At 39.5% G+C, this 24,163-nt stretch overlaps 1 protein-coding gene across 4 annotated transcripts in view; it reads left to right on the plus strand.

Annotated features, from left to right (window-relative positions):
* LOC118429731 (rab11 family-interacting protein 4B-like) overlaps positions 1 to 21,235 on the plus strand; it is a 193,631-nt gene extending 172,396 nt beyond the window's left edge. For 2 of the 4 annotated variants that reach the window (XM_035840350.1, XM_035840353.1), the window contains 11 exons: positions 6,392 to 6,488; positions 8,210 to 8,313; positions 11,298 to 11,388; positions 11,930 to 11,979; positions 12,637 to 12,718; positions 13,092 to 13,229; positions 14,370 to 14,516; positions 15,727 to 15,864; positions 16,358 to 16,462; positions 17,549 to 17,604; positions 18,228 to 21,235. In XM_035840350.1, coding sequence (XP_035696243.1) covers positions 6,392 to 6,488; positions 8,210 to 8,313; positions 11,298 to 11,388; positions 11,930 to 11,979; positions 12,637 to 12,718; positions 13,092 to 13,229; positions 14,370 to 14,516; positions 15,727 to 15,864; positions 16,358 to 16,462; positions 17,549 to 17,572 — 976 coding nt within the window. In that variant the 3' untranslated portion in view covers positions 17,573 to 17,604; positions 18,228 to 21,235. Of the gene's footprint in view, positions 1 to 6,391; positions 6,489 to 8,209; positions 8,314 to 11,297; positions 11,389 to 11,929; positions 11,980 to 12,636; positions 12,719 to 13,091; positions 13,230 to 14,369; positions 14,517 to 15,726; positions 15,865 to 16,357; positions 16,463 to 17,548; positions 17,971 to 18,227 lie in introns of those variants that run through there. The other 2 variants (XM_035840352.1, XM_035840351.1) reach the window with 2 other exon arrangements.
* Positions 21,236 to 24,163: the final 2,928 nt, after the last annotated feature.

Below are 24,163 nucleotides of genomic sequence, written 5' to 3' on the forward strand. Positions count from 1 at the left end.
AGCTTTTCAACTGTCTTTAACTGTTAAAAACATACCAGTCACAATGTTTGCAAAAATTTGAATGACGGATATAATCTTTTCCACAACCAGTAGGAATTGTTGTGGAAAACTGGTTGTACTGGTTGTGGAAAAGAATTCTATATCCTATATTCTACCAACCTGATGAAATTATTTTTGGAAATTTGAATGACGTACTATGTAATATAATTGTGTGCAACCTGTGTGGGTGTGCTACGTCAATGCGTATATTTGGATCTTCAGAAGGTCACCGTTTTGATCCATTATAGGAATTCAGTTTTTATGATGAATTGATATAAGTACTATAGTTATATTATGTGATGACGCACCATGTAGACAGTATTGAAAATTCAATAGCCAGACCCAGTAGCAAGTGTTATGGCCTCTGGCCACTGTACCACTGGCATCATTTACATGCAGCTGCCATAGATGTATGTGAAGAAAAGGTCTTGACCCCTTTTAAACTGTGGCCAAACTTTGTACTTTTGAATGCCGCAGCATAACCTTGTGTAATGACAATCATATGTCAACATTTAATGGATGCTAAGACCATCTTGCTTTGGACATAAATTTTCACGGCCAGACTTCTCTTTTCCAGCATATGGTTGAAAAACAATGTTGCTCATTATTCATATATTTCATAATCTGGATGTTTTAAAACCCATGGAATAATCTTAAAAATGAAATATATATTAATGTCCGAAATACCAGAAGACTTAATATTTGCAAATAAGTGTTCTGCATCAGAGAACTGTAATTACAAAGAAGGTTAAAAGTGTATAAAGACCATAGGTGGCTCTTTCTTGAAATTAGCTGATCTCGTTTTGAAGGCCCTTAAGCCATAACACAGCTTGCCTTTAAGAGAAGTTTCCCAATGGAGGGAAGTTCTCACAGTAAATTACAACATACTGGTAGTCCTAACATCAACCTGCATGTAGTTTTAACAATCAGATTGTATCAAGATTAAGACTTCACTCCCTGGCCCATATTTTATCAGAGAGACCGAAGCTCTCTTTGGTGATAAAGTTCAAAAGGTTGTATGCCTGAAAAGGCATGAGGCACAAATTGTGTTAAACTTAGTCTACTTGGTTACCCTGGGGAAATATACTGGCGTTTGATGTTCTGATAAGAGTTGGGGTCTTAATTACAGACTGTCGGGTCAGTTTATTACCCTTCATGGAATGTGTAACTTAAAGGAGAAAAAAAAGAAGAAAAATTAGTGCTGTCTACTATCTCTTAACAGTTGCATGACTAATTTTACATTTATTCAATTTACAGTAGCTAAAGTTGACTGTTGCCAAAGTCAACATTCATTTGAAATACACACTCTTGTAAGGTCTTACTGAGAGATTAGTAAAACACTCATAGGCACTACCAATATTCTGAAAATATTTTGAGTGAATGATTAGGATCTTTAAAGGGATTCAAGTTACTTTAAATTATTTTTAAAAGTGAAACAAACTGAAGAAGGACAATCATTATGACAATTTGATATATTTTGTTTTAGTCTTGAGAGATAACCTGCTAGAAAGTCTAAATGGCAAACTTCGCACTAGCTCTTTAAAAAGGAAAAATGATGATGATGTCAGTCAATGTAAAAATGACAAAAACTCTCAAGCAGCTAATAGCTAAAGCAACAATGTAAAGTTTTGATAATACTCTAAGACTTACTCTTAACATGTTACATACATGTATGTACGGTAGCTAACCCACCCATCACTCTAGCCTCTCTGTGAACCCTGAATGATGATGATGATGTCAGTCAATGTGTAAATGGCAAAAGACTATCAAGCATCTAATAGCTAAAACAACAATGTAACGTTAAAGTTTTACATGAAGCTCAACATGTTACGTATGTACGGTTACCGTAGCTAACCCACCCATCACCCTACCCTCTCTATGAACCCTGAGATGCAATTACTGAACGGAATTTACTTTTATCATCCCTTCGGCCCAGGATTTACACCTAGCCAGACAGCATAACACATTTCCCTGCGGATGTCCGTCCCTATCTGGCTGTCAACAGCCTGTATCTCAGCACCACAGCTGAACGTGGCTGTCGGCTTTATGGTACATCATGTTCATCCCTTCACCAGTGCCTGCCAGGGCTCGAATTTAGTTTAATGAATAGGCACACATACATTAAGTTGCACAGAAAAATGTTTGTTGCACGGAGTAAAGTAGAAATTTGACAAAACATTGAATCTGTTCACCTTAAATTCTGCAAACAAGCACTAAATGTCCCCAGACCAGCATCTAACCTTGCCACAAGAGCGGAATTAGGGAGGTACCCCATTCAACTGGAAGCCTCCCTGAACGCTATCAAACACTTTCTAAGAATTCGCAAAACGTGCCAGCTGACAGTCTACAAGCCGACGCCCTATCTTGTCAATTATAACTAGATGCTAATGGAAACTAGAGTTCGGCGACCTCATACCTCCATGAAAATTTAGAGCTTTCGTAAATTTCATGCAATTGACTAGCACATTAACATAATTTATGCATGGTATTGTTCATCATTGACTAACGTACACATGTCACCATTATAAAATTCCCATTATTAATCATAAAGCGTTTTTGCAATTTTTACATAAATTATGCAAATAAGTTCCTCATTACCATATTTGGTATCTGCTTATATTCCACCTATCATAGTTAACATGTGTTATATTTATTGAAGTCTGGTTATTGAAAACAATGGAATTATACAATTTACTCATTAATCATGCAAATTAAGTCCTCATTTGCATAAAATGTATATCATTATGAACATATTTGCCTAAGATACCCGCATGCCTAGTATGATGCCAATCCATCAATCCTTTCTGCAGTTATCCTCTTTAGAATGTCTTGACAAAAACGCCCCTGCAGTTCCGCAATTAAATGTTAGGGGGCTGAAACCTGCCCCACTTTGTCATGACACTGCAAGCTATCTACCAGCCAAATGTCAAGACCATATCACATCCAGGACAAGAGATACATTGAAAAAACTGCCATGATATAATATCCTCATTAATTATGCAAATGTACTCCTATTTTGCATAATTAGTATTTAATCTTGTACAAAATTGTCTAAGGTACCTACATACCAAAAATGATGAAAATCCGTTGTTCCCTTCTTGAGTTATCCTCGTCAGAAGTTTTTGACAAAAATGCCCCTGCTATTCCCAAACTAGACGCTAGGGGGCCCAAACTTACGTAATTTTTTCCTGAGCACAAGAGCTATCTAATGCTTAAAAATCTTGACCATAGCATGTTCAGAACACCGAGATAGCAAAACCGGAAGTACCAAGGCCACACACCAGGGGGCCCAAAATTGACCTTGACCTTCGTCTTCCCAACCCCTACCTACATACCAAATATCATCGTAGTCCATCAAGAGGTTCTCAAGTTATGATGACCACAAATATGCGGACACACAGACACACACACACACAAACACACACACACACAGACACACTCAAAACTATACCTCCATTTTTTCATGGAGGTAATAAGTGCTGGGCGTCCGGCGTATGAAAGATACTGGAGGAATGCGGTTTTGCCTACATATGGAGATCTCAGATATCTCTAGGAACAAACCTATTACCTATAACCAACGCCATCAGCCAACGATTAAAGGATATTTACATTCAAACATTTAGAACCGAAATACACAATGACAACCGGGACAAATCTTTCGGTAACAAATTACGAACCTATAGATTATTCAAGACTATTTATAAAGAAGAAGAATATCTGATGGTGAAAAACATACAGCACAGAGTGGCTGTCACTAAACTCCGGATTAGTTGCCACAAGTTACATATCGAAACTGGAAGGCACAACCGCACCCCTCTGCAGCATAGAGTCTGCCAATTTTGTGATCTACCACATGTAGAAGATGAACAGCATTTTATTTTACACTGTAAATTGTACCATAATGAACGGATTGTGCTTTATGAATATATCAGAAAAGAGTTCCCAATAATTATTTTGAACATCTTAATGCAACGGACAAATTTCTATTTTTGTTGCGCCTAGACAAACCCTGTATATCAAACATTATATGTTCTTATATCTACACCTGTACAAAGAAGCGAGAAGATGTCGACCATCCTGTTAGCTTAGTACCTTCAACTAGTTAAATTGTATCCTGTTGTTTTTTCATATGTTTGTTATTCTGTTATCAGTCATGTCTGTTATCAGTGACCTGTACCTAGCCCATCGAGGCATGAATGTACAATAAAAGTCTTTCATTCATTCATATAAACCTTGCTCTCTCTTCAGAACTGAAATCGGAAATTCTATGGCTAACTTAAAATTTCAGATTTCAAATGTCAAGCACAATTTACTATTAGATGTACACAATGTACAACTGTTACTGCCACTCAGTAGCAAAACCTCTAATAACCTTTAAGTAATATCTTATACACCAAAGTTTAAGTTGTATACAAAAGTCATGTATGTGCACCAACAGACAAAAAATTAGATACTCAGCTCAAAATTTTGGTGCACAAAATGTTCAAACATTTAGCTTGTGTACCATCCTCCAATAGCAAAAATAGATTAAGCCGGCTGTTACAATGGACAATGGTACCCAGGCTGAATTTAAAGTGCATATGCTAGCAGTGTTTCTAGCCCAGATACGTCAGACAGGTTTATAGGTGTACATGATGTTCAACCTCCCACCAATGCCTGCTCTGTCCCAAGGCTACTGTAAAATGGAGCATCCTCGCTATCTCCTGTCGCCAGGGATGAGCGCAAATTACTGGACGTCATTTCCAAAAGCTGACGGCCATGAACCTTTAAGGAGGAGGATGATGGGTTTCCTCTTTCTTGTAGACGTTCCGTGGGTCTTGAGTTATTGAGGGGAAATCTTGCTAATAGATTGGATTAGGGTGAAATTGTTGCTGTAGCGTGTGTTGTTCTGGTGGGAGGGTTGATTTCCTGGCATTTTTTCTTGATGAATATTTGGACTTCTTGAGCTTTTACAGAAATTTATCTGTGGAAGGTGTTCCCATTTAAAAAAAAAATTTCCAGGTAAATTTTATACCGATTTTGTGCGCACTTATATTACCTGCACAAAGTACAAGGCTTAGCATAAGACCAAAACAGTCAGGTTTAGATTGATGCAGCGATAAGAATCCTGGCCACTCCAAACTTGAGGTGAACTCTATAGTATTTACTGTGTGAAAAAAAAGGTAGCCAGGATGTATTCATAATTCTACATTTTAATACCAAGGAAAGCAATGCCCCTTCAGTACCACAAACTTGTCCTGATTTACATGTGTACAGACTGGGAAAGTCAGTCTTACCTCACGTCATGTGCGCTGGTTGTTGACTCGTATAACCAGTCTCAGACTGCAATGTGCCTGCGACGTTTGCATGTTACGTCATAAAATGGTTTTACTGCCTCATTGAACAGAAACAGATACGGGTACATTTTCCCTGCTGTCACATAAGAAGCATAAAAACTATTTTTAAGACAGGGTTGTAAAAGAAGATGTAGCGCCAAGGCTCTTTTATTCAGATACAGGCACTATGTTTTCTTTACAACTCTGGTGGGGAGAGACATAAAAGTTGTTTAACAGCATTGCCAACACATGTCAGTTCTGCTGAGTAAGCCAATCTGATACAGAGTTTGAAGAGCCTGTAAAAGTCTGTGAGTGTGTCATAAAATGTTTGAAGGGTTGGAGCTACGTAATACACTCCCTGCTGGAGTGAATGATAAGAGGACTTTACGCAGCATATATTACAAGTTGGATAGTATCAGATTGATTATATTTCAATAAAACTGTAGGTCTGTGTACATGGAAATAGTCTGTTGCATTGGGATTTATCGATTGAGCCATTACTAAGTTCACAAACATTGTCACCGATAAATGTTCTTCAAGAAAAAAGTCTCCCCTTTCAACCATATCTTTGACATCATGTTTCAGGGCCCATCCCTCTTTCAACTTGTGTGAAAACTTAATGAATGTATATTGAAAATACAAAAAGTTAAAACTTTTTTCAACACAAATAGAAGTGGAATGAACTGTCGACCAGACCTTTAGTGAAAATATTGGCCTCTTTGTTTACATTGGAAAACTGTTGCGAATTTTCCACGATAATGCTGAGAGATGTACACACTAGACAAACTTTCATGCTAAGTAAAAAGGCCGGTATTTGCTTATGAGCAAAATCCGCATATTTCACTCCACCATTTTGTATATGAATGACAGGGATCTTTCCCCTTAAAAGATTGTGACAGGAGCAGAAGAAAGAAGAAGCAGAAACATTACCAATACACTATAAATTCCACTCTATACCAAACCTATAGAATGGTGGAGTGAAATAATAACGTAGGTATTGTATGGAGTGAAATCATGAAAATATCTTTTTTCCCCAGTCACTTGTTAGGGAGGCACAACCACCTGCTGCACAGCACCAGTATAGAGCTGGGGGAGGATGAGGCTGACAGAACAGAGGAGGAACTGACTAACAAGGTACCAATAACATTCCTCACTTCACTTCTGGCTTCCTTTAAGAATAACAGACTCTTAAAGTAATGGGAACAGCCAAATGAACGGACTTGAATTATGTAGCAGTTTCTTTCTTTGTATGACTATGTAAAAATTGTGTAAACTACAAATGTATAGACTTATAAGGACTCTAAACCATGTAACTGTATCTCTGTTATATACTGTGTCTGACCCTTGCCTCTTCCCTCATGACCTCTGTCAATGAAAAGCAGCCTGCAGGCCAATTTGAGCTTTCAGGAATAAATAAAGGTTCAAACAAACTTAGGTATTGTTGATCATGAGTAGCCTCCTTTGCAGACTTCAAGCAGGGCTAATGCTTTTATTTTGTGAAAGGAGGAGGGCTAGTTGGCTAGTTTCAAAGTTGACGTCGACTTTGGTTCTCTAATACGGGAAAGGGAGTTTGTCGAGGAAGGGAGTTTGCCTATAGGTACATGTACTTTGCCATGGAAGGAGTTTTATTTTTTGAGGCAAACTCCAGTCCTTGGCAAACTCCCTTTGATAAAGTTCCTGCATATTATATAATAGTCACATACAGCCTCATATCAACATTTGGTATAATGATGTAACATGACCATTAGAAGCATTATGCCTTGTTAGTCAAGGCATTATTGGAGTTTGCAAAGACATAAACGACAGAGAAACATCCATAAACATTGGTAGTTTGGAATTTGATTGGCACAAAACTGTCTGAAAATGTTGGATGATAAAATGGCTAACATGGTAACCCAGGCAGTGTTACAGATGTAACAAGACCATTTAACGTATTATATTACTTTACTCTTGGTATTTCTACAGTTAGGAGAGACGTAAAGGACAATAAAGAGTGTGAGGTTATTAAGCTTGGCTGTTTAGAATGTGAATGGTGCATTAAGTGTTACGTAATGGCTGCAAAAGGACATCCACTCAAAGTTGAATTCAAAAGTCGCATTTTTACGACCATCAAAACTGCTGCTGTCCTTGTATTGACCCAAAAGAAAATAAAACATTGAGTGTGCTGCTAGGTGGTTTGGCATTTTCTGTGTACTAAAGCTGTTACTGGAAAGGATCACTCTTTCATATGTTTCTGTAATATATGAAACAATTGAGGAAGTAAATCCTTAGTTAAGACTTCAGTGTTGCATCAAATACAGTGTTCATGTACCTTGTATGTCAGCTTGAGTGTTGAATGATGGTGTTCACATCCCTGCCTTCTGTAGATCAAATAGAACACTTTCCTAAGTCTTGCATCAAATGTCGGCGGTTAGCATAGAAGACTGGTTTTCATTGTTCCAATTTCTCAGTCATCAATCTTCTGTTCTTCTTTGACTTAAGGCTTAATCTTGTCGTTTCATTTGAAGTATACGTTAACCATTACAGTTAATTATTTGTATTCTTTAAGTGTGTGTGTTGGCACCCAATATCAGCTAAGCTGCCTGGGCTTGCCTTGTATTGCATGTCTGTAGTGTCAATGAATTAAATTTTCCTGCCTCCTTCAGGTGCACAAACTGCAGTCTCATTGACCAATAGGAATTTTTTTAAATGACACTGATAATTTACATTACAGTTCATGTACATACAGTCTGACCTAAGCTGAGATGGAAAGAAATCATTATGAGTTTGTTGACAACAGAGTTTGTTAATCTTAATGATCTTGCATCAAGACTTCAGTGTTGCATCAAATGTGTTCTTATCCCTGTCTTCTCCAGGTGCACAAACTGCAATCTCAGGTAAGCGAGCTGGAGGAGGACCATTTGTACAAGAACGAGCAGGAAGTCAGACTCAGGAACGAAAATGCTGCTTTACAAGAAAGGTGAGAGTCGATTCCTTACATCAGCATTTGATAAAGTAGTGTAGCACCTAACCTTACTTAATCACAATTCTTACATTCCTTACTCTAGATCAGATCCTTAGACTAGTAAGAGGTTTGATTTCCAATGCCTTAAGAGGAACTGTGAGCATTCAAATCATGTTGATTTTTGCTTACACATTAATGTTAACTTGGTAACGATGATGCCAGAGAATGTTATGAATGGTTTACATAGTGACAAGAAGTGACTTGGAAATTAACAGCCTTTACTCTGTTCGAAAGTGCTGCCCACAGAGTCCAGGAGAGTCCTTTTTTTCAAATCCAGGCCACTTGACATCTAGACCTGTTCAGTCTCCAATACATCCGCCTATGCAGGGACATCCAATGGCAAAACCGCCTGTCTGGATGTACCCTGCTTTCTCAACCGTCACTCTTAGTTCCTGTGGGCGTCACCACGAACCATCTGTCAGCCAATCAGATAATAGGCCTTTCTTTTTTCAAATATTTATAAGCAGGGCAGTCAGGAACTAAGGTTGACAGTTGAGAAAGCAGTGTACATCCAGACATCCATAAATCTGTGCATCTGTCCTTGGTGCTGAAACCATATGTTGTTATAGGCTTTGCCTTCATGTAGCTGCGATTTTTTTCTTGGCTTGTCATAAAAGTTTGAGCTTCGTTGCCAGATTTCTTAGAAACCCTGAAGGATAATAGATTTTTAAAAAAGCACAACATACATATGATTTGTAGCTTTTCCAGTCATGTAATGCTAATGTGTGCTTATGTGTCCTCAAAATATGTGTCTAAGGTACCGGTACATCATGTTGTCTTTTGTTTTGTTTTCATGATTGCCATGTAGTGTGTGTATAGGTTTGATTAGTGCAATGTAGTCTGTGTACAGCATCCTTTAACACTATCCACTACTTGGCTTGGCACATGTCTAAAACCTGACCTGTATGAGTAGTGCAAAGTCAAACAGGTTCCTAATCAAATGAAATCAGAGCGCTCTAAATGACAACATTTCGTGATCGCCCCATTCCCAGTCATTCCCACCTACCCATTAGCACCAAGTGGTTCCCATTTGGGAAATTACACTGCAAAGTGAAGGCGAATTCTTATTTGCAAGGATTTTGTCGAAAATTGATTGTGCATGTTTTATCGTTGGCTCGGAGTTGTCATGTGGGTGTACTTTAGTCCGTTAGTATCGTTTGGATGTGACCATCATGTCCCTGTACTTGTGGCTGCTGTCATGTTCCCTGCCCTTCCTGTTGATCTGTGTGTTCCATGGTTGCTATGAGCTGTTCCATCTACATCAAAGGGCACAGAGGTCAGCTCAAGGTGGTAGAGGTTGGGAGGGGGGTATTTTTTGTAAGCTAAAATTACATTTAGCTGCTATCTTGTTAATCTGTGTCTTCCATGGTAGCTATATTGAGGTGTTCCATCTACACCAAAGGGCACAGAGGTTAGCTCAAGGTGGTAGAGGAGGGGAGGGGGGATTTTTGCAAGCTTTACATGTAGATGCTATCTTGTTTTCGTTGATCTGTGTTTTCCATGGTTGCTATGAGCTGTTCCATCTATACCAAAGGGCACATAGGTCAGCTCAAGGTGGTAAAGAGGGATGTTTTTGTAAGCTTTACATGTACCTGCTCTCTTGTTGATCTGTGTGTTCCATGGTTGCTATGAGCTATTCCATCTACACCAAAGGGCACAGAGGTCAGGTCAAGGTGGTAGATGAGAGGGGGGGGGGTGTTTTTTAAGCTTTACATGTAGCTGCTATCTTGTTGTCGTTGATCTTTGTGTTCCATGGTTGCATATTTTTGTAAGCTTTAAAATTACATGTAGCTGCTCTCTTGTTGATCTGTGTGTTCCATGGTTACTATGAGCTGTTCCATCTTCACCAAGGGGCCCAGAGGTCAGCTTAAGGCAGTAACGGATGGGAGGGGGGGTATTTTTGTAAGCTTTAGAATTACATATAGTTGCTCTCTTGTTGATCTGTGTGTTCCATGGTTGCTATATTGAGCTGTTCCATCTACACCAAAGGGCACAGAGGTTGGTTAGCTGAAGGATGTAGAGGAGGGGAAGGAGTATTTTTGTAAGCCTTACATGTAGCTGCTCTCTTGTTGACCTGTGTCTTCCATGGTTGCTATGAGTTCTTCCATCTACACCAAAGGGCACAGAGGTCAGCTCAAGGCAGTAAAAAGGGGAGGGGAGGGGGTATTTTTGTAAGCTTTACATGTAGCTGCTCTCTTGTTGATCTGTGTCTTCCATGGTTGCTATGAGCTGTTCCATCTTCACCAAAGGGCAAAGAGGTCAGCTCAAGGTGGTAGATCTAGGAGGGAAGGGGGGATATTTTGGGAAGCTTTAAAATTACATGTAGCTGCTATCTTGTTGATCTGTGTGTTCCATGGTTGCTATATTGAGTTGTTCCATCTACACTAAAGGGCACACTGAGGTTGCTTAGCTGAAGGATGTAGAGGAGGGGAGGGGGTATTTTTGCAAGCTTTACATGTAGTTGCTCTCTTGTTGACCTGCCTCCTTGGTCTCTTTGATGGATATAAGCAATTTCTTCTGCACCAGAGGACACAGAGATCAGCTGAAGGGTATTGAGGGGGTGTTTTATAGGCTTTACTTGTATATCTGCTGTCTGCAAGTCTCCACCTCAAGTTACAGAGGCAAAGTTGCTCACCCCCAAAACATTCTTGTAACCTTACTATGTTGTTGATCCTTTGACACACTGTCATTGCTGATAGCTATGATGTAGACATACCTTACCCTCTCTGGCTAGGCAACACAATATAATTTATATGACATTAGTGCCTGTTCTAGGAGGTGGCACTTGTGGCACTGCTTGCTGACTTGTTGCACATTCCATTGCACACAAGCTCTTTGCCTTGTAAAGTATGTATTCAGATAAGGTAATAGTAACTGTTTTTGAAGTAATTCTTTTTAAATGTTTGTTCTAATTTGTTTTGTTTTTTCTGTCTCTACAGAATAAACCTACTAGAAGAACAGCTCAGAGATGTAGAAGTCAAAGCCCAGGAAAACATGGAGGAAGAGAGAAGACAACATAGGGAAGCCATGGTAAGCTTCTCCTTCAGTTTTTTTGTTGACCAAATAATAATAAACAGACATTATATTGTACCATGTAGTATCTTGTCATGGCTTTATGTCTTTCCAGAGACGAAGAGGATAAGTTAAAGTAAGCATCTTTTAAGAGAAAGAAGATCTAGATCAAACATGTGTTTTTGGAATGTGTGTTACTTAAATTATGCAAATGACAATAAGTTACAGGAATCTTTGTGGTTGTGTTCCAATACATTGTTCAATGTACAGACTAGCAATGGAATAAGCAGAGCTCTTTATACGTCTTTCCCATTGTCATAATTTCTACCTCAAGAAAGGCATGTTTTGGATTGCCTCAGCATTGTTGTTAGTAAGGGCACATGGTAGCAAACAGAATGATTCCAATAATGTCCTCCTCTATTTCCACTTGCTTTGAAAAAAGGACCTTCAATGGTGATACTCGTATACTACCTTTTTCTGGATGTGCTGTATTTTGTATGTTGTACGTGGAACACAGAATGTGAGTAGGTAAAGTGAACCGTTTTTTCTCTCTTTCCAGGCAAAACAAGAAAGAGATTTAAGAGACGACATAGATCTACTATCCAATAGGTACGTTCCTCCCTTTTACCGATGCCCACTTTGAAGAGCGAGTGTCCTTCAGATGAATTGGTTGTTGAGTGTTGCAATGCCTTCAGCATTAGCAGAACCGGTAATGGAGGTTTAATGGCTAGGAGTGAGGGGCTCAGCAAGGATCGGGTTTTACATATGGTGCACCATTTAGTAATAGTAGTGGTACAAGTTACAGGATACAAAATACCTGCATTCGCACTGATTTGTATATGAAATTCTGTCAGCACACATTGGTCATTGCATGTTGTAGTAATCTTACCGGTAGTTGCTGTTTTCAGCAAGATCAGATTTTAGCAGAGATGAGATTGATACATTTCAAGCAATGCTAACAGAATTCATTATTTTGTATATAAACATGTAAAAGATGCATTTGAATACCTTTGCTGTTAGGACAATAAAAAGGTGTCATTTTATACCCAATGGCATGTAATGTGAAATATTTCCATTGTGTTTTCCTTTTATGAGTATTATACATTTTGGCTGAAACAGATGCATTTTACACATGCACAGCAAATGCCACATTTTCAAACATTTACACACTGTTCTCTTCTGTTATGCAATGAAGAGGTACCCTTTTAATTATGATATGTTTTTCAACAGTATTTTTTGTGACTTTGTGTTTTCCTTTTGGAACAGAGCAACAATGCTAGAAGAAGAAAACTCCAGACTAAAAGAAGACATTCCAAGGTTTAAGTCAACAATAGAGAGGTTAAAAGAGGTAAGCCAACACAAAATTCTTAGTGTCATTCTAAAGAAAATATAATCTTTTTTATTTCTTGAAATAGGGCTGCAAAATTCACTTCGTCTCTACCAAATTTCTGCTATGGTCTTTTATTTGTACATCTGTCTATAATATACATGTATTTGCATTACAAGTTTTAGATTACTTTCCATCTATTGCCTAACAGAGAAGCTTCATAATACTTATTGTACTAACGTCCCAAACAACAGCAGTTCTCAGAGTCTGCAACATTTAGTATACTGAAATAGTTTTTTTCCTGTCCATTGTGCTCCGCATGCCAAGGCAATGTATTATGTTCTAAGTCTTCTTCTTCTAAATGCTATGCTGCTGTTATGCTTCCACAACCCAGGACAAGACAGCTATGCAGGAACACTTGGAGGAGACCAACCAACTCCGGGAGGAGATCTCCCAGGAGCACAGAGAACTTGAGCAGCGGGCGCGGCTCGACAGACAACAGTACGAAGAGGAGAGACTAGCCAACCACATGGTAAGACTAGCCAAATACATGGTGAGGACTAATAGCCAGTCACATTGAAAGACTAGCCAATCACATGGTGAGACTAGCTAAACACATGGTCAGACTAGCTAATCATATGGTAAGCCTATAGCCAACCACATGGTAAGAGTAGCTAATCACCTTGGTAGAACTAGCAATTCACATGGTAAGACTGACTTATCACATGGTAAGACTAGCTAAACACATGGTCAGACTAGCTAATCACATGCTTAGACTAGCAAACCACTTGGTAAGGCTAGCCAACCAAATGGTAAGACTAGCTAAACACATGGTAAGACTTGCTAATCACATGGTAAAGCTTATCACATGGTAAGACTGGCTTATCACATGGTAAGACTAACTTATCACATGGTAAGACTAGCCAACCACATGGTAAGTCACGCACATTATGTAACCATGGACTTATAAAAAAGAATGAATGTAGACTGAAGGTGAACTTACCATTATCCATCGTAAGTCTTTCATAAGTCCAAGGCATGCAAGCCAACCACATGGTAGATCTAGCCAACTAGCTAATGACATGGTAGGACTAGACATGGTAGGATTTATCATGTCTTATGTACCAGAAAGACATAACCAGGTCTGCCTAACTAGCCAAACTCTAGTCTAGTTTACCACTAAAAGGCAATCAAAAGGTGTCTTCTGATCACGGCTCTGTCCAACTATGGACACTTAGGTGCCTAACTAGTTGTTATAGTGTAGTGGTGGGTTTTATTTTATTTGGATCTCACAATTGGATTTTGATTTTACAATGCAGTTTTGTAAAATTTGTACTTAGTCTATGGAAGTACAGCTGCCTAACTCTGCCAATACAATGTCCATACAATGTTTATTTTAGTAATACTAATAGTTTAACCATATTTGTGCAAGGATTGATATGACAGGTGACTAACCTTTTCAAGACGTCCACCCGGAGAGCAGACTGTAAGGTTTGATCCACTCATCCCAGGAATGACCCTACTCTTTTTGATAAGTTTGGCAGTTTCCCTCACAAAAGGTTTTCCTTCCCTTTAAGATGAAACTCATCTTTTTGACAAATCATCAAATGGGAGATGTAGAAGGTGACTGAAGGGTGATTCACAACTTGGCTGTTGTTTTTTGTCTCTATAGTTGATAGAAGAGATGAACAAAGAACTGGAGGACCTAAGGACATACAAAGTCGATAATGAGAGGCTGACCAAAAGCCGAAGCCCCAGCTTTCTGGACATGCCCAGTAGGTACAATGAGCTGGAGAGGGAGATAAGGAAGCTCAAGGAGGTTTGTCTGCATTTTTGTCTTCTTGATTTGGCTGCAAGGAAAATGCAAAAGTCATGCAAGATTGCCTAACTAGCCAGTGGGGCTAGCTCATATTACATTGCCTTAAACAGTCACAAACTTTTAACTCATTACAATCACATATTATTATCACAAAGATATGCCAGGAACATTAGCTGAAGACATGTAATGCTTTGTGTGATTCTACGGTTCATTTTCCAACTGTTACATATCTGCACATTAACATCCACATTCATAAATTTCAGCTTCAGGTATCTCTGAAGACCAATGTTTTAGTATCATGATTTTCTTTACAATTTTGGTTGTATTTTCAAATATACATTGTCAACTAGAATCAAGGAAAAAGAGAAGCAAATCAGATATGTAGGTTTCATCTTTTAGACTGTTGATGATCCTCTGTGCTTTATCTGTCTGCTGTCCAGGAGAATAAGTTGTGCCCTGAGAGAAGTTAATGAAGACCTGAATAACTTTGGTTTATATTTTCTGTACTACGGGAGAATCGAGGCCTGAGAGAAGCGAATGAAGACCCGAATAACTTTTGTTTATATTTTCTGTACTACAGGAGAATCGCGGTCAGAGAGAAGCGAATGAACACCTGAATAACTTTTCTTTGTATTTTCTGTACTTCAGGAGAACCGAGGCCTGAGAGAAGCGAATGAAGACCTGAATAACTTTTGTTTATATTTTCTGCACTTCAGGAGAACCGAGGCCTGAGAGAAGTGAATGAAGACCTGACTAACTTTTGTTTGTATTTTCTGTACTACAGGAGAATCGCGGTCAGAGAGAAGCGAATGAACACCTGAATAACTTTTGTTTATGTTTTCTGTACTTCAGGAGAATCAAGGGCTAAGATAAAAAAAATGAAGACCTAAATAACTTTTGTTTCAATTGTATTTTCTGTACTACAGGAGAACCGAGGCCTGAGAGAAGCGAATGAAGACCTGAATAACTTTTGTTTGTATTTTCTGTACTTCAGGAGAATTAAGAGCTAAGAGAAGCGATTGAAGACCTGTCGTGAATAACTTTTGTATGTATTTTCTGTACTACTGGAGAATCGAGGCCTGAGAGAAGCAAATGAAGACCCAAATAACTTTTGTTTGTATTTTCTGTACAACAGGAAAACCGAAGAGAAGCGAATGAACAACTAAATATTTCATGTTTAAAGCTTTTGTTTATATTTTCTATACTACAGGAGAATCGAGGCCTGAGAGAAGCGAATGAAGACCTGAATGTCCAGATGCTGAACCACAGTTTCCAGGAGGGGAAGACCCTACTGGATGGACCATCATCGTCACTCGCATCAGAGCTGGAGACGGCTTCAAAGGACGATGTCAGTCTTCTTGTTTATTTGATTTTTTTATTTATTGGTTTTATGTTCAGCTAGGCCCAACTACCCTGTGGCTATTACAAAGGGGTAGCCCAGAGACCATACAAATAGAAATGGACAAGGACAGGATGCTTATCAATAACAATATTGTAAGTACAAAAAAAAGATCCCAGAATCTCTTGTTCTGAGAGTTTTATATGGGGAAACAACAGATTGTACTAAATAATCATGGGGCTGCTTTTCATTGAGTATAATGCAATAAAACGTTTACTATATAGACGTTTCAAACAACATCTGCTGTTTTTCGTCAGTGACAGTGTCACTAAAGAAAAACAACAGATGTTGTTTGAAACGTCTGACCATTACCAAAATCATATCCTGTTGCTCGAGTAACTGCTTTTTGACATGTCTTATTACATTGATGTCTAATCTTCATTAAAGATATCATTGTTAACTTAAAGTTTGTACAATCTTATTTCCCCTCAATAATCTCCAGGTTGTGGAGGCTTTGAGGGAGCAGCAGGAGATGAACGCCCGTATGAGACAGTACATCGACAGGATCCTGATGAACGTCCTGGAGCACAACCCTGCCATCCTGGAGGTTCGTAACAACAAGAGCTGATACAGGCCACCCTAGCGTGGAAACATGTCATCCCTGCAATGTTCAACATCATCAAATCAATGATCTCTTCTTGATCGATTCACAGTATTGGATCAACAACGAATAGTGCCATAAGGCCACACCAATTTAATTTGTTGGTTCTCAAGTCTAAAAAAGATAACATTCACATTAAATATTAACATGAAAACAGATCCGAAGAGTAAGTCTGTACGTTGGTACACACAGTTTTAGGTAGTGAAAAGTTTTCCACCTTGCCCTAATCTCCAAGCAGATCCTATGGTAGCATAAGATAGTATCAAAAGCTGCCAGAGGAGTGAAGCCGACCTAGGAGTGTGTTTAGCTACCGGCTCCTAGTGGCATCAGATGACTCCTTTTGGCCAGCTATACTCCTTAGGCAGCTTTGATACTATCTCGTGCCACTGGTAAGTCTGCCTGGAGATTAACCTTGCCCTTGTTTTGTCCTGCATTGATAAATTTTTTTGCTAAGAAATCTCAGAGAACCAAGAAGTTAAATTGGTGTACCATAAATGCCCTAATTTTCTTACAACATCATTTTTCTAACCATCATATACTGTTATGTAATTTACATCATAACTTCATACAGTATCTATAATAACAGTTACTGTAAAACTTAAGTTAAGCTGTGATTGCCTTAGACAAGAGATCAGCCACTGGAATATAAAAAATAATTACAACACAACCTTAAAAAGATTTGCCTGACTGACATTGATAGTGGCATGATAGGTCTCATGATTACAATCCCTGACAAGCACAAATGTTGTGCCCAAATTTCCTCACTAATTTCACTCGGGAAAAAATGACTACCTTCCTTTAGTTAGGTCTACATTTGTCAAAAGAATTTACGGTCCTTCCAGGTGTAAGAGGTTCAAATTACCATACAGTCCTATGGCCTCATGCCTGGGGCTATTGTTGTCTGAGCTCACTTGAGTTTGCATGGAATGGGTCGCCACCCTTTGTGATTCTGTCCTGCTCCTCACAATTCAGCCCCTGACGGCAAAGGGAATGTATTCAGCTCACTCAATAACAATGCTGGTAACTTTTCAGCTATCAGCATCATCATCAGCCTGAGTGTACTGAGCAGTTACCGAAACGTCAGCCAGGTATTTCTTTCTACGGTTGTGTTGTAAGGACGAAATATTCCAATGAATCCCCAACAAAAACAATGAAGCTATTTGAGGAAGAGATCAAGTCTTCTCTCCGCTATAATCGACTTAATCTATGTGACAATTTTTTCACATTACAACAGTCAATATGGCCACACATGCATACAGTTAACTGGCTTACCTCTGCTATTTATTTTCAGTTATAGTTTTTGCATGAATGCACTTTGATAGCAATTTGCATGGCTGATTCTTAGAACTTTCTTAGCATCAGATGGTGATTCCTAACTTTTACTATCCAAGCAGAGTTTCGGTTGGGCTTTTTTTCGTCATTTTAGGTGTTTTTGTCAGGATTTCTATATTGTACCACTTTCTTCATGTGCTCTGGCCCTGAAGAAATTGAGACAAAGTAGACATCCTGACAAAAACGCCTAATAACAGCCAATTCCCAAAGCCAAAACTCATCTTGGAGAATAACCTACCTTTACTACATGTGCATTTAAAGCTTTTTTTTTATCATATCTGCCTTATTGATTTCTTAAACACTTCCCTTGCAGTTCCTCCACCCTTTTGTCTTCCATGGTGACATTCACTCTTCTTTACAATGTTCTTCCCCTCTCCAGTGCAAGTAGCAGAACACCGAGGCACCACACAGTCGTCAACTTTTGTTTTTATCTTTAAAAATCTTCATATCAGAAAGCACACTGCCAGTAAGCAAATTAACATGCATGTGTATGAAGGCCAATGCTTTGACATGGTGGCTGACATGATACACAATTGTACTGTCTAAAATGAGTCCCACCTTTTTGCTGTATGAAGCATTAGACCCACCAAGAAAAGTGTTGGGATTTCTCGTCATTTAGTATGACGTAAAATGCAAGTCTTAAGGACACACATACAATGTATGTGCAGCTGCTAACATCTTGATTTCACATACAGTAAAGAAAGATGATGTTTTCATTTGGTAAACACAGTAAACTTGCTCAAAACAGAAAGTTGTCATCATGGTACTTTGTAGCCTGTCAAGGTAATCACAGCTGAAAGATTCGTACCTACTGGCTTTTATTTCAGCACTCATTCCCAAGTTCAAGTGCTTTGAGCTTGATATGTTTTTATGTCTTGCTTGCTATGTGTCAAGTAAGGTGGCAAACAACAAAAACAGCCCCCCGATGTAACAAAAAACATAATTTTTTAAAGACATATCAAAGGTGCAGTATTGCGTATGAAGCAAGGCTTGCAATAATAGAACAATAAGTCTTCCATGCATATTTTGGGTGTAAAGGTTACTAAGCCTTCATGGCAAGAAAAAGAATGTGAAGAATACACAGTATTCATTTGTTCTTGAGACAATGTGGAGCAAGGAATAGTTACCTTGTATCTGTTTAGGTAGAAACTTCTTGCCATCGTATGCAGAGCATAAGTATCTGTTATTGCTATTAATATTAATATTTTGTACAAATGTCATGATTATTTATTTGATCGACGTAATTTACTGCAATTTGCTGTAAGTATTGTAATTTTAAGATAAATTGGAAATAGACAATCCCTTTTTTTGCTTAGCTCATGTGTTATGCAATTTTATTAATTGTTGCAAGCAGTTACAGTACGGATAGTATGGCACACTACAGGAGTATCAAAGCTTGGTTCCTGTTCAACTTGAATGTAGTGCCTTGCACTAAAGAGTAGAGTGCATTTTGCACTCATGCTTCATAACTTCCATCACCCAAAACATGGCATTTCAAGTATAACAGGACGCTAATGCTTGTAGAAACGCCTTCCTATGAAGTCATTACAACTTCGACCAAATGTCATTGTATCAGACATTTTAAAGTCTATTGTCCCAATGTTATGTTACACTGTGATGACTGTGCTCATTATGTTGTTAATTAAGGTGTTGATTCCAAAGGGTATTAGTTGTGGATATCTGTAAATAAGATTTTTTACCTGATGGAGAGAAAAAAAAATGTGGAAGATCGCTATTTTTATACAATCAGACTTCATGCCACGATGACATTTCATTGTACAGTAATTTTAGATTTCCGTGTTTTATAGAGTATCTTTTTAGACCATGTCTTTTAGTTCTGTACTTAATGTGCGGTAAAATGTTCCCTGTGATGTAATTTTCTCCCATGATTTGTACTAGCCAGGAATTCATCTTATTCTAGCTTTGCTCCTTTGTCAACATTTGCTTCCTTGCAGAATAAGGAAGAAGATCTTTGGCGAAAACTGGAGCTAGAATAGAGTGGGAGCCTTTCTAGCATTGTCCTACGTATGTCATTAGAACTTTCCAACGTTACATGTTCAAGTATATGTCTTCAGTGTAAAGTTGTGCATGCAGTCATGGTACTGAATCTGTCTAAAATGGTCTTGCGATTCTGCATGTATATTTTCAAAGACAAAAAAGGAACAATGACTGTGATACCACTGTGTTTAAGTCAAAAGATCTTACAAAAATGATTTATTGGAAATCATCAAGAAGTTGGGATCTATCAGCTTCTGTTTTACAGAGACTGCATTTGCGTTCAGGGAACGTCTAGCCAATTCCCACTGAAGTTTCTTCAAAATCGGAGAATTTCTGCTTTCACAGCTTCTTAAGAATCGGAGAAATTTCTGCTTTCTCAGTTTCTGCTTTCTGTCAAAATATTTGTACTTACAAGCTATTTTGTCCAAAAAAGAAGCAGAAAGGCACCGTAATCAATCTCCTGGAGGATAAAGCCATATTCAAGCTTGAAAATACGTGACAGTCCGTCAAAACAGTTGTGGAAAGTACACAGAAATCGAATTGTAAATCGAACTAAATTATTTCCGGCATTCTGATAGAGGCACTTCAAAATAAACCGATTTAGCACATGGAGTTTTATCTATCCGTCGATGCATCCTGTCATCCCGGGACCGCCGTTTGTATACATGAATGTCAAGTGATAGCCCTGCTGTACAGGCCCGTGATCTGTTGCCGTCAACCAATCAGAAAGTCCCTATCCTGTTATTGGAGGAAAGTAACTGGCCAATCACGTTGTCTCTTGCCCTTCGGCAGCGACGTGATTGGCTGGTTGCTCTTTCAGTGCGTCCTGTCCGGCCGCCAACCAATCAGAAGCTCCCTTCTTTGAAGGAAGTTACCAGCCAATCATATTGCCTCTTGACCGCAGGCAGCGACGCGATTGGCTGATTGCTCTTGCTTCACGTCCTGCCCAGTCGTCAACCAATCAGAATTTCCCAAACCTGTTCTTTGAGGGAAGTTACCAGCCAATCATATTGCCTGTTGACCGTAGGCGGCGACGTGATTGGCTGGTAACAGTATAATGTTACGAGATCGACGTATGGAAGGCATGTCTATTTCCTGGGGCCATTGCTTGATACACATAAGCGGCAGGCCTGGGATAACTTGATGCCGTTGATGATGTAAACACTGTCTGTCTGCGTATTTCCCAGCAATGTATAGGAACACAGTTTACTTGTGTTGCGACATTTCCCACAGTTATCGTGCCTTTGTATCAAACCGATAGACACATTAGATAGTTAGGACCTTCTCATACATACATTATGTACATGTAAATGCAGTTCTTAGTAATTTCCTCCTCTGTTATCCACGTGCCGTAAAATACACAATAAATTTTTGTTCCATGTCGCAGAATACGATTCGTGTTTTGTCTTGATGTGTTATGTAAGGATATACAAATACAATTAGCAAATAGAAATACCATAAATAATACCTTTAAATTCAATTTATTGAGATTGCAGACCAATACATTGCAAACCCAGGCAGCTAAGCTGATATTTGTGCCAACACATAAATGCATTTATAATACATTTATAATACACTTCACATAGTATCCTTTTTAACGTGCGTAGCCATAGGCCCTCCGGTATGAGTGATGCGGAAATCGTCGTCTGGAGCCTAAAGTCACCTATGTGCTAAAGTGACCATCTTGAAGCAGATGTGCCTAATTCCGCAGAAAGCAGAAACTTGTCCATGGGTGGGCGGGTGGGACGCTTCAGGCTCCAGACTTTTCCGGAGGGCCAGCACACAGAAGAATGATGTATTCATCCGCGCATCTCTTATTTATAGGGGGTATGACGTCATACCTCTCGGGCCAATGGCTACTTACGTTAAATAGTATCCTTTTTAACGTGCGTAGCCATAGGCCCTCCGGTATGAGTGATGCGGAAATCGTCGTCTTCCGCCTTTGCCATCTCTGGCTATTAAGCCCTTCCTTTTCCCTTTGAACCCATTAACTTTGTACCTGTATCAGTATCTATAATTATCAAAGATATCTAGCTGACTTAACCGCCCTTCAGCGTAACGCATCAACGTGTGTGTGTCTGTATACATCAACGCATTCGTATCTGGATCTATCTGCCAGTGGCTAATATAACATTCCTTTGGAATAACGCTTGTCATTCGCTCCCCCTTTACCTCTTTCACCACACCCTTTCTCATTATTCTCTCTCAACTCCCCATCTCTCATTTCCCCTCTCTCAACTCCCTTCTCTCATGTTATTCCTTTCTCATCTTACCTCTCACCCTGCCTCTCCCTTGTACGGTACCCACTCTCCAACAACCCAACACTCATATAGAGCCCACTCTCATCTTTTGCTGTACGACAAACAAAATGGAGGAAGCAACGCAAAATTGTTATCTCAAAAACCGTTCCTCTACGATCACTTGAAGGAAGATCGATAAGGAGACGGCCAAGCCCAGTTCTGAATTATCCGTGTTTGAGGTAAAAGAAAACTATTTTCCCCTCGCATCGCAGGACCATTTGTCTTGGGCCTCGACTGTCTCTGTGCCCAACGGCCCCCAGCCTTATCCAACCTCAACTTTCAAGGATCCGCTTGACGATGCTGATCCCCGACCTTTCAGAGGACGGAGACGCTCATATTTGCCACTCTTCCTGCTTAAAAGAACTCGACCCACCGAAGCAACAATATGGAAAGACACCAGGCTTGCACAAGCTAAGTGGAGTGCAAAACTGTTCCAAACGCTCACCGCGACCTGGGAGATGCATAATGCCCAAAAGTATTATTCTGAGACCGGACGACCTCTCAACAGTTCAAACACGAATTTTTTTTTTTTTTCAATAGAGATAGCGGTAAGCCCAAGATGGAAACAAAAGACAAAAATAGTGTTCCACATCACAGCTTCGATGTTGGGATCCGGTGTAAAAATCTGTAAGGGTACTTGTGTCGACTGATTCAACTCAGTCAGTGAAGCGACAGCTGGAGATGATAAATCCGTCTAATACAATAGCGAACTAACACCTTACGGTAATCCAGCCTACGATTTCTTACAAGGTATCCGACCTAGAAAAGTTCTCCCTAACTTTTGCAAGACACTTCTCAGCGTACCTTTGGATATAGGGCTTTTAACAGAGCCAAACATTTCCCCAAACCGATCAAAACATTTTCAAGCTTATCACAGCTTCGTTTGTTTGAGGACACAACCATTGACACCTCGCTCTGCCCGGACCAAGAAGCAAAGTGTTACCTGCTTGCCTGCCCTGCCAACGTGCTTAGGCCAGAGACTGGCCCCTCGCCTCTCTACGTCAGGGCTGTTCAAGTTGTATGGTCCATAGCACCTGTTTCCGCAAACTTGAGACCCAGTCCCGTGTCTTTTGTAATTTCAGCGCTGCGGAGGTCTACCCCGTGGCCTTGGGTTTTGAAACTCCTGGTAGTAGGCTTATGGGACTAATTTGACTGGGGGTCTCTTTAATACCAGTCTGAACCACCTTAGTCTTATTACCAAAATTGTATCAACGAAAAGAGTGTTCTAATCCATGTCTAGCTTTAATGCTTCAATTATGGTACACGATCTCGGAATGCAATACAGAGAAACGCCCCTAGGTGTCTCCAATCGAAAGCTAACAGGAGGAGCTCATGTGACCACTCCAGGGTCCCTTTTACACAAGCATATGTGGCGATAGGGAGTATACGTGCCTGGCAATGACGCATACCACAACGTCTACTGATATCTTTGCGGTACCACACTGGGTTTCTTAGTCTACCAAACGCGGAGGCGGCCAAGAGCGATCCTTCTCTTTGTGTCGTTTTTGTACCAGGTACAACACTTCCGAGCAAAACAAACTCAGATTTTCATAACTATTGTAACCTCTATGGAAAAGATTTCTTTTACTATTTACCCGAGATGACTTTTCACTTGCAGCATTTACTTTTAGAGCCCCTTTTCTTACATGCGACTTCAAGCTCACTTGTCGAGAACTGCAATTTGCTGAATATTGCCGCTGAAAATGTAGCGTTATTATGCAAAGTCTCGGGCTGGGACGAAAATAAAGTACAGAGCAGAGTGGACTCATTCCTCAGCCAACCGCCATCTATCACACCACAGTCATCTCTCAGTAAGACATCTGGACCCGCATATCTCCAGTTTTCAAACACTTTTATTCAGTTATGCCAAACTGGTTACGAAATGTGAATAAAGAGACTCTTTTTACACAACCAATGCTTTATTCTCACCGACGTTTCGGTGACCGTCTGTCCCCTTCTTCAGGGCAATTCTGACTGGTTCACATTGTACTGCGGGACAGGTGTTGCTGTTCACAGT

This window comes from Branchiostoma floridae, chromosome 13 (assembly GCF_000003815.2).
Source record: "Branchiostoma floridae strain S238N-H82 chromosome 13, Bfl_VNyyK, whole genome shotgun sequence".
Lineage (NCBI taxonomy): Eukaryota > Metazoa > Chordata > Leptocardii > Amphioxiformes > Branchiostomatidae > Branchiostoma > Branchiostoma floridae.